The sequence below is a fragment of the Cynoglossus semilaevis genome, chromosome 10 (genome assembly GCF_000523025.1).
Source record: "Cynoglossus semilaevis isolate Cse_v1.0 chromosome 10, Cse_v1.0, whole genome shotgun sequence".
NCBI classification, from domain to species: Eukaryota; Metazoa; Chordata; class Actinopteri; order Pleuronectiformes; family Cynoglossidae; genus Cynoglossus; species Cynoglossus semilaevis.
In genome coordinates, this window is record NC_024316.1 from 3648888 (window position 1) to 3659951 (window position 11064).

Below are 11064 nucleotides of genomic sequence, written 5' to 3' on the forward strand. Positions count from 1 at the left end.
TCTGTTTCTTGCTTATAATGGAAAGGAATGCGTGTTTTCTGAACCACCACATTAAGACATAGGGATATTTTAGTGCACAGCGTGACATTCGTGAAAAAAAAGTAAAAAATGTTTTTCTTTTTTCTTCTTTTCCTTTCTGTATCAATGTAAAAGTAAAGAATGTCAGGCTTCGTGCAGCCAGCAAAAATAGCAGCATATGTACTGTATGTCTACATTAATCTACATTTGTATATGTATATATATACATATATAAATATATATTGAAATATATTATAATTATATAATGAATATAATACATATACATATATACACACATATATAATGTATGTGTGTGCTTTATACACACATATACTGTATATGTGTGTGCTTGTGTATGTGTCTGTGTGTGATACTCTATAGAGAAAAAGTAAGATCATAAAGTTAGCTAAAAGTTGTATAATGCTGCCAAGACAAATGGTAAAGTCCTGAAGTACCTTAAAGGTAGTACATCATGAGAAATTTTACAAATCTGTTTGTAACCAGGAAAAGGATATGCTCAAATTGATAGATACTAGGATACACCAAAATAGATAGTACATGACAAGTCACGATTATTTTTAACTCTCCACAAGTATTTACACATTCTAAAGATAAAAAAAAAAAATAGGTGGGCCAACGCTAACTAAAAAAGTAGCCTAGAGATGTCTTAGGATGGTCCTGGTGTCAGAAGATGCCAAAAAAACAGCAAAAGCAGCTGAATAAGGTAACCTTAAAGGACACCCCAAAAGTAGCCTAAAAACAGCTACAAGCTAGGCTTAAAATAGATAAACCCAACAGACAGGGATCTAAGGGGCTTTACTTCTGTCCACATGCCTTCAAATGTTTCATTTTTGTTGCTGGAGCCATGATCCATCCATGCTCTAATTCATCCTTCCATCCATGCATCTGTCCCAACCACCGACCCATTAAATCAGTCTATTGTCCCTGTATCCCATATACCTCCAGTATATGATTTCTTTCTTTCTGGGGGATCCTAAGGCATTCCCATTTTCAGCTGACAGCTGGGACATATAACCCCTTCTGTTTTAGATCTTCTTCCACACAATGGCCCGATCTCTATCCTTCTCAGAAGGGGTAGGAGACTAACAAACTCCCCGAAGCTTTTCTATAAAATAAATGTTCTCCGTCAACCTCACCGGTTCTGACAGTGGAAGAAAAGAGTCAGCTCAAATATAAAAAGCATAAGGTAATAAAGATAATGAGGTAATGTTGATATTTTCTCTTCCCAGTGGGGAGACGTTTGAGATGTTAGCAGTAGGTTGGCAGCACACCAGGAAACATTTGAAGGTTCATTTATTCTGCGCTGATGTATGAAAATAGATGAGAACACGTCAAAGCAACCATCCTATCGCATATGTAGGTTTTGAAGAGCGTTCATGCCGACGTCGGTTGGTCGATCTGTGCTACAAACTTTGGAGTATTTCTCCACCTGGTGCGCTTTGGTTTGGTTCTTGTAAGTACTGAACTAAAAGACTACAGTACTTTTTGGTTTGTTGTCCAACAAGGTTAGTACAACCATTTGTCAGGGTCCAAAAATTAAATTGTAGAGAGTTGTTTCCACGTTCTACGCCAGTTAGTTCTTAACCATAGGGCTGCAGCTTAAATCTGGGGTGCCAGTGCCACCTAGAGGGCCCCAAGAAAATTCAATTTTGCACTACTGGCCCACAAGAGCGGTGGGAGTGCATGGGTCATCGACTGACCTATGCATAAGAAGCTTAGATACAATGAAGCTTTTGGCCACATGGTGGCAGTAATGTATCAGTGAGTTCTTTAACAAGCACCAATATACAGAGAATAAGACTTCCTCCCATTCATCCATCCGTTCAACCATCCCCATGTGAAGGATATAAATGATCTCCACAGGGTCCATAGTGATGGGCTCGAACATGGTGCAGTCACACTTGTTGTCCACCACCACCATGAAGAGGTTACTGCTGGGTATCTGCTGGATGACGAAGGATCTGCCAATCACAGAAGAGACAGAGAGAAAAGTTGGGAAACGTGAAGAAAGAAAGGAAAAGAAAAAGAAAAAGAGGTTAAGTGACTAGAGGAAATCTGAGTTGGACTGTGGGGAACACAAGACCCATGTGTTTGATATAAATATTCCTGTGTGTGTCAGAGCTTTGGGTTATGAGTGTTCACATTCTCCACTGACAGAGGGGATGATGTAGCAAAGAAGCGGCGCTGGACGGATGTCAAAAGGACAGCTTGTCTCTAAGCCAGCAGTCAGTAAAGTGACAAAGACGTGGATGGACATCTAATAAAACACAATACAATACTAAAAAACGGAACATAAAGTCGCATGCTTCACTCCATCCTTCTTATCCCATTCTCTGTCTTCCGTGACCACAGATGAAGTGCTGCTGAAAATGAAATCCAACAGGCCAAAAAAAAAAAAAAAGAGAAAATCGGGGAATCACACTTTGAGCTCCACAGCTTCCCATGGCCTGCTTCCCTCCTGGAGCAGGAGACCAGGACTCGCCCGGGTCTCCTGGCCGCTGATTTACAAGCATGGATAAGCTTTATGAAGAGAAGAAGTCATAAAGATGATCTCTTCTTTTTTGTCACCCCCTCCCCTCTTTCTTTGTTTCCCAGCTTCCCCCTCCCTTTCTTCTCCTCAGGTCGCAGCTGCGTGATTTATCAAGTTCGCCGAGAGAAATTTATCAGGACGAAGGTTCAAGCGTGAAAGAGTGAACACGTAACGCACAAAAAACACATTGAGCTTTTTCAACTCTTTCTGGGGAAGTGAAATGTCAGCCACGTTTCAAGTTCAAGTTCAAGGAAATTTAAACCCCAAGAACCTCTACAAAGGATCTACAGGTTGTCTGTGAGTTCTTCTGAAGTACTATTTCATCCACAGCGCACGTTTGGATAAGATTCTTAGCCAGTCTTCTTGTATCCACAGAAAAAATAAAAACGACTAAGCGGCACTACTGTAGCATTGTATTTTTAGTTAGCGATAGTTGAACAAATTATTTTTGTTCAAAAACATTATTTTCAACCTTTGAAGTGGGGGGGGATTCTCAGAACACCCAGATGTGTTCAGTGGAAGGAATCCGTATCCACACTAACAAGCCTTAGACACACAGCACATGACCTGTGGGTTTCACTGACTTTGAAAAAGTAAGATGAACACACCTGGTCTCCACAAATCCTACTTCAGAAGATATTAAAAAAAAATTCAATTTTTCAATGCCATGATCCATTTCATCCGACCACAAACACGCATGCACAGCTGCATTAGGGTGCATTGAACCATCGCAGCCTAATGCAGCTCTCCAACCATAACCAACCCAGCTCCACCAAACCCAATCAGCTGAACGTCCAGCCAGGTGTAATGAGGGTGAATTAGGATCTACTGAGGTTTTTAAAGCCACGCCGACTCCTGCTTGGTGTTGAGTCTGGGCCCGGATCAGACCGCTGATGGAAAGCAGAATAAGTGTTCTTGGAGAAAGAACTTAAACATGTCCTGAAAGCACAGCTGCTGGCCTTGAAGACAGTGCTGGGAAAGAGGGTGAGCACCACACTCCCTTTACATACACCGTCGACGCACACAGGCATGCAAATGTGCACAATGCGAAAAAAAAAAGAGAAGCTCTTATTTAAAAAGCAGGCGTATGGACAGATAAATGTGTTCTTGACATGATTCCTGGAGCTGTTCCCTCAAGTGAAGAAGACAACGACGATGTTTATTATGCTGCTTGGACAAAGGGCCGACAGTGTCAGTGAAGACATACTGGTGGACGAATGGTTAACTTAAACTTGTTAATTACCAAAAATAAGGAACTTATACTTTATACATGTACACATCACATGCAGCTTGGGCAGAGAAACTAGAAAGGACAAAACTGTGCCACATCCTATTGCGTTGGTTACAAAGGTTAGGTTTGCAGCCAACAGATCACGGCTGTACTGCGATGTGTAGTAATTCCCCTCTGGTCTGTGTGAACGTAGTAAAGCTGATTGTACTCTTACACAAATCATTATGTTTTTCTTAGCTCAAAGGTTACACACAGTGGGCAGCGTTTTACATCGTGAGAACGCCGGGCCTGGATGACGGAGACGCTTCACAAACACTAATTTAACAATTATTTTTTCTGAAGAGTTTGCCATGAAATTAATAAAAACGTAAAAAAAAACACACGAAAACTGTCAATTCTCATAGAACACGTAAGTGAAGGCTGGACTCCTGGCTGCCGTTTTCTCCCAAAACTAGTGGTGAGAGACATGGAAACAAAAATGACGGCCGAGGCTGCCAAAGTCTTTACTGACATTTTTGGAGCCTTTTCAACTCTCTGAATTAGTATTTGTTAAATTACACATAATAATTACTGGCCACAGCTCCATACTCTGATGACAGATTTCTGAAACCCATACATGTTGTGCATTTACGGTTCTAACAACAATTCAATCACAGTGAGAGGAAGTTCTGAAACAGCACACAGAGAAAGAAATAGCATGAGACAAACAAGGCCAGAGAGTTTAAATAACAATGCAAGAAAATTAAACGTTGTCACTGGATTTTAAGTGGTTCATTGTTCCTTGGGAAATCTCTAAAGTCCCATAAATTTGACGTTTCTTTTGGTGCAGAGCCTTGTTTTTTTTAATTTCTCCACAGATTTTCTCCTGGATTTAAGTGAGTTTTGGGTGAAGACCAATCAAAAATATATACTTAGACCTACAATATGCCTAAGACTTGAAGTATGACTTGGTTCACTGCTTATTTAAGTCAATATACAACAATAACGTTTTAGTTTGAATGTTCTTGAAAAATATTCTTGTACTCAGACACTCAAATAGAATGAAATAAAAATGTAATTTTTGTCCAACGATGTTATTTGATGTTTATTTTGGAATACACTCGTGAGGTAAAATGGACCGTTCGGGTGGCTGGATGCGGGCCACGGGCCACCGGTTGATAATCACTGCCATAGGAAATTCTAGTTTACATGGTATGAGCAAATGATCTGCTTCTGGCAACGACCGCAGCAACTTCATACTCAAGAATCCAATGAGGTATTTCTGTTTGTGTGGTCATGTTGTCAAACAGAGGGGACGTCCTCACACGAAGACACAGTCGTCCGAAGTCAACAGTGGAAAAAACAGACGGAGGCTTCGTTTCAAACATGTTAAAGTGTGCGAGCTGTTCCGTGGAAGAGAACCCCAAAGTGAAGTTGCGGTTGGTTGTGATGTATATCCTTTAATATTGTCTCTAATAGACTCCTCAAAACCAGCTTTCCCTGGTTGGAGACATGACACACACTTTGTCCAAAATCTTATGTTTCAGCGGAGACAGGCTGGAGTTCAACAATGGAGGTTAAGGTCTCCTTGTTGAACAGATTTAGGATTAGATTTCAATGTTTCTTACTCTCTGTCAGTCTGTTTCACTCATCAGGAATATAGACGCACACACACACACACACAGAGAGAGAGAGAGAGACGGAGTGGAAAAGAGATTTAACAGGTGAAGCTCTCAGGATATACTGAGTTTCCTTCAACACACTCACACACACACACGCAGACACAAATGTCCCAGAGAAACTATACGAGAGCAGCCTGAGTCAACGCTGAAACTTGAAACAGATGTTTATCACCAATATCCTCCTCTACTAATAGGAGCTATAAAGTTCCAAATAAGTGAAATAAAAACTTCATTTTACTCTGTCAAATTCATTGTGCTTTAAAAAAGATTTATCTGAGGTTGACATCAGGCTCTCTCTCTATGGCACACACAGAACTGCACACATTTTCGGTGTCATCACTTGAGTGTACAGGTAAGGTGTGTGTGTTACATCAGTCCTGAAACTTCTTTCTACTTTGAACAGTGTGTGTCCTGCATGTTGACCTAATGAAACACACACACACACACACCAGTACTTCTTCACAGCTCGGAGCAAAGATGGGTCCACTGGAAGGTTCCGGACAACACCCCACAACTGCCTGATATAAACTGTGAACGTGGACCACATTCATCTCGCATTTTTATAGGATTTCTTTTTTCTGTCCTGTTCATGACATCATTATTGTATGGAATTAATTTGTTCTTTACTGAAATAAATTGAAAAAAAACAATTCTGTTCAACTGTTTGAGCTTGTTTGCGCTTGTGTAATATTGACTTAAAAGTATATTTTTACAGTTTGTGTAACAATGTTTTTTCATAGATCATTATTGTATGGAATTAATTTGTTCAATGTTTTTTCATACTTAATTTAATCTAATGGTATACATAATTTCATCCGTTTTATTTTACACAGCTCTAACCAATACTCATCATGACTAACCTTTGACCACTATTTTCCTCTACTACGATCACGTAGTTTAGATCAGATGATTCTATCTACTGTGATGTACTCTGACCATAATATAAATATCATCAAGTCAAACCCAATCCAATCTAATCTGATCTAAGATAACTTTAATCTAATACAGCCTAATCTCATCAGTTCTATTTTAAACAGATCTAACCAGTTGTCATCATGACTGATCCCTTAACTCTAATCTGATATTGGAGTTTAGTTCATCCAGTTTTATCTACTATAATGTATTCTGACCATAACATAAATCTTCCAATCCAATCTCATCTGATCTGCTTCGTATGGTGCTGGCCAGTTGTAGTCTAATCTAATCTTGACCATCTCTTACTGTATCTCTAAAATCTAATCTTCCTATTTATTTAATCTGACCTAACCTATCATTCACTTATCTTTGACATCTCAATCAGTTTCAGGGTCACAACAGTCCATCCCAGGGTTCCTTTACTGATGTCCAGTTGACCTTATTCTCACTCTGCACGTTGTGCACTGTGGGATTAAACTGGAAAACCTACGTCAGGCCGAACCTGCAGACCATCTGTTCCCAGCAGGGATCCAACCGGTGGATTTCCACCTGATTCAACTTGGTCTGCAGTCATTTTATTAAATGCAAAGACCGACCTTTTTTTTTTCTTTTAAATCAGATATATAATTTAATCAAATGTTTTATTATTGTTATCTACCTTAACTTATTCAGACATTACCTGTAGATTATGCATATTCATACATCTCTTCCAGTATTGAACGGGTGTGCGTTCACACTGGTTAAACTGTACTGACAGTGTGTGGTTTCCACTCATATGTATGGAGGCCAACTTCAGTGAACTCATACAGGCTCCATTTATTAACTCCTTTTTTTACCCACATTGAAGAATATATATTTGACTGAACCTTTGTGTGGCCACCTAATACATGTTTCATGACCGTGTATTTCTGATGTTGTACGTGTGTGTGTGTGTGTCCTACTTGATGCAGCTTCCACAGTCCACATTGCCCGTGTTCTCCTTGATGGTTCTCTCGGAGACAAAGGCCGGGTACTCGGTGTCACATGGTACCTGCATGGAGCGACCCATTCTCTGAGCTGACGAGAGGGAACGAGGAAAAGGAGAAAAGGAGCGGAAACAAGAAGGGCAGAAAAAGAACGATTAGAGAAATGAGTCAGCGCTGGTGGGAAAGTCAGGGAACATGAAGTTCAAAGTCAAATGTGGTGTTTGAAAAAAAAAAAAAAAAAAAAAACTGTCCTGCAAATGTGTTGCAGACGGACACTGAACACAACCACATCCTCTCAAAAAGAAATGTTGTAGATGGAAAAAAAAAATGACTCGAAGCTGACTATTCAGGAGACATAGGTTGAGCTCTATTGCCACCCTGAGGTCTGAACAGGTACTGCAGGAAAGATAAAACGCAGACGGTGTTGCAATTATCTTTTCGTTTTATATTATTATTATTATTGTTGTCGTTGTTAGACATGTTTTGTGATTTGTCAGCTTTTTAATCTTTTTCATTAAAATTTTCTCTGCATAAAATCTGCAAACATTTGGACATAACTATGATGTTAGTCCTGGCAAAACAATAGCACTTAAAATGATTAATTTTAATTAATAAATAAAATAAAACACCTATAAATTTAGCAATAATATTCTTCTGATGTTTTCTAAAATGCGGAAATATCAACTGAAATAAATATTAATAATAATCATCACTTTTCAGTCAACAGACATTTTTTATTTGTTCTTAGTTTAGTGTCTGCCGGTGAGAGAAATTAGATACAGTACTGTAGATAATAAACAAATATATTGTTTGTAGGTAGAGTGAATAGAAGACGGAGTTAACATAAGCCTCATTTTCATCGTATTGTTAAAGACTTAAACTCACACAGATCTGTTTCTGACATATTTTGACAACGTCGTGAATTCCTAAAGACTCTGGATTAGTGTAATTTGATTGAAGGGATTTAATTACAGAGTGTGACGCGGCTATGTGATGGTATTATGTGGAAAAATGTGTGTGTGTTTATGTCACAGACTGTATCTATTGTTGCCTGGCTGCTAAGACCTGAGCCCAACCAGCTGTGAAATTGTCTCCACTCTTGTGCTGTTTTGCTGTCTGAGGAATTAGCTACATGGAGTTGAGAATAAGTTTGTTTTTCTTGTTCTTCAAAGCCTTCTTTTACATATGTCTCGAGGATTATTTTGAAAGTAATCCTAAAACATTTTCTTGGTGTTCAATTAAATTTTCTAAGAGACGAAGATCAAATCAAAATAACAAAAACGAAATTAGACAACTAGACTTTAGTCTGCAGATGGGCCAATGGGTTCAATCACACTGAACGTAGGAACAAGGATAATAAGGAAGTGGACCAGAGTGTTCTTACCTTTAACTGCCACATCTGAATACCACCAGCTGTACAAGTTGAACTCAACCAGGAATCTAAAAAAAAAAAAAATAAAAAATCAGAATCTTGTTGAGAAAAAGGCTTCAACCATAAAATGTATTGTGGAAATGAATTCAAATAATGGGAGAATTACAGCAAATTAAACGAAAATAGTAAAAAAAAAAAAAAAAAAAGTTTAAAATGTACTTTATTTTACCGACTTTGTACCAATCTTAAGAATCATATGTTTTCAGTAAATTGTTTTGAAAATACTGTACCTGGACATTACTGCAATGTCATATCTACTGATGGGAATCATTTAGACCTCAGATGGTGGGCAACCTTTAGTGGATGCTTTTTTAAAACCAGTTTTTAGTTTTCCATTTCATTAAGTCCTTAAGGACTCACCAACCAGATCTTATTTTTCATTTTAATTTTAGGAACTTTTCTTGATGAAGTTGGTGAATTTGTCAAATTCTTACACAGTAACATATTATATTTTGTTCCATATGTACATCCAACCATTTAATTTTTTTTTTTTTTTACTTATTATGACTTCTATCAACCATATGGAGTGCAGTAAGCAGAATAATATCTATATCAGTAATTGATACCGACATGGCACATTACAACAAATGAAACAAATGCACATAAATTATTACCTCATTATCTTTTCTAAGATAGAAAAAAAATATTCTATAATGTGACAGACATTAATAATTCAAGCTGACATCTCAATTCTCCCATGATGCACTGAGGTGACGACAGAGAGACCACCCGGATAAAACAAAACAAAAAAAAAAACACCCACAAATGCGGCATTGCAGTTCACATCAGGTTACTATTATCTCTGCCTATCAGTGATGACGCCGCTGCTCTTCAAAGCGCTCGTAAATGTGCACACACTCTATATACTGTATGTATGTCACACGCTGACGCCATGCCACACACACAGACACAAACACACACACACACACACTTAGCCTTACATGACGAGTTCAGTTAGGATCCACTTCACAGCTGAGAAGAAGGCAAAGTAAGGCTGCAATACAAGAGAATGAAAGAAACACCATTATAAGACTTGTGTATGGCAGCACAGATATACCAACAGTGTGAAGTGCAGTGCTCACATCAAGCAGCGTGTGTCCACTGTCACTGCTCTCTGAAAATACCCAGCACAGAGCTTGGTAGTCGTACAGAGTGACTCTAAAGGGACCGGAAAAGACAGAGAAACAGTCAGGTCATTTACACAGAGAGTCCAGAATTACACAGTTGAATCTGGATTAGGTTTGATCAGATCACATGTCTCCAGTTAGCATGTTAGAACTAGATTAGTTAATCAGACTCACTCACACTTTGCAATCTACTCTTTTCAGATACTCTACTATACTATACTATACTATATTGTCAGCTGTTAGCTGTTAGCAAGTTAGTTTAAACCTATTACGTAACCAGGTTTATGATGAATGACCATTTCATACACTAAATTTCACATTATGACAAGTACTTCGTGAGCCGTATTTTATTGGTTTTGTTTTTTTTTCTTAAGCGTAACTAGGGATGGCCCGATCCGATACTCAGGATCAGTATCGGTCAGATATTGGTCAAACTTTCAGGATCGAACATTAAAAAAAAGACACCTATAGCATATAGTCTGATCTGGGCCCAAAGGCTGAAAGGCAACTTAACTTTGTACGACATGCTGTAAACAGAAACACTATCGCCTCAGCAACAGCAGCAGCCTATAGCATACAGCTAAAGGAGAAAGAAAGTATTGGAGTGATATCGGCATCAGCAGGTACTCCTGTTGCAGTATCGGAGTCGGACATGTAAAAGTTGGATGGAGCCATGCCTAACTGTAACTGGTGCTCTTGATATTTCTGTAAAAGGGGAAATGAACTCACACACACACACCCTCAGTTCTTTAAAATGAGAATGTGTGTATGTGTGTGAGAGAGAGAGTGATAGAGAGAGAAAAAGAGAGCGAGAGCGCAAATACTTGGTATATTGGGAGCTGAGGATATATCGAGGATTTGGGGGCTTAGTAAACCCTCAGGGTGGGTGTGAGGTCTGAGGCTGTCTGGATGAACTTATTGAAAGAGTTTTATAACACACACACACACAGACAAAGTATATAATACTTTGTGTATAATGTGTGTGATGTATGACTTGGCTGCTCTGTCCACAGCCCTGGGCGATGTTCAAACCTCAGTCACAGCCCTGGTGACATTCACACACACTCACACTCACACACTCTCACACAGAGCCAGGAACCAATTAGCACTAAGCCAGGCCGCATAATGGTGTTAGCAGCAAACCTGGACCTGAGTCATATGTTG

The 11064-nt window shown here is 39.0% G+C and overlaps 1 protein-coding gene across 4 annotated transcripts in view; it reads right to left on the minus strand.

Moving 5' to 3' along the window:
• cacna2d3a (calcium channel, voltage-dependent, alpha 2/delta subunit 3a) overlaps positions 1-11064 on the minus strand; it is a 128425-nt gene that overhangs the window by 5373 nt on the left and 111988 nt on the right. For 3 of the 4 annotated variants that reach the window (XM_017036189.2, XM_025059136.1, XM_025059137.1), the window contains 5 exons: positions 9856-9931; positions 9715-9767; positions 8726-8781; positions 7318-7432; positions 1888-2000 (listed from right to left, as the gene is read on the minus strand). In XM_017036189.2, coding sequence (XP_016891678.1) covers positions 1888-2000; positions 7318-7432; positions 8726-8781; positions 9715-9767; positions 9856-9931 — 413 coding nt within the window. The remainder of the gene's footprint in view (positions 1-1887; positions 2001-7317; positions 7433-8725; positions 8782-9714; positions 9768-9855; positions 9932-11064) is intronic. The other variant, XM_025059138.1, reaches the window with a different exon arrangement.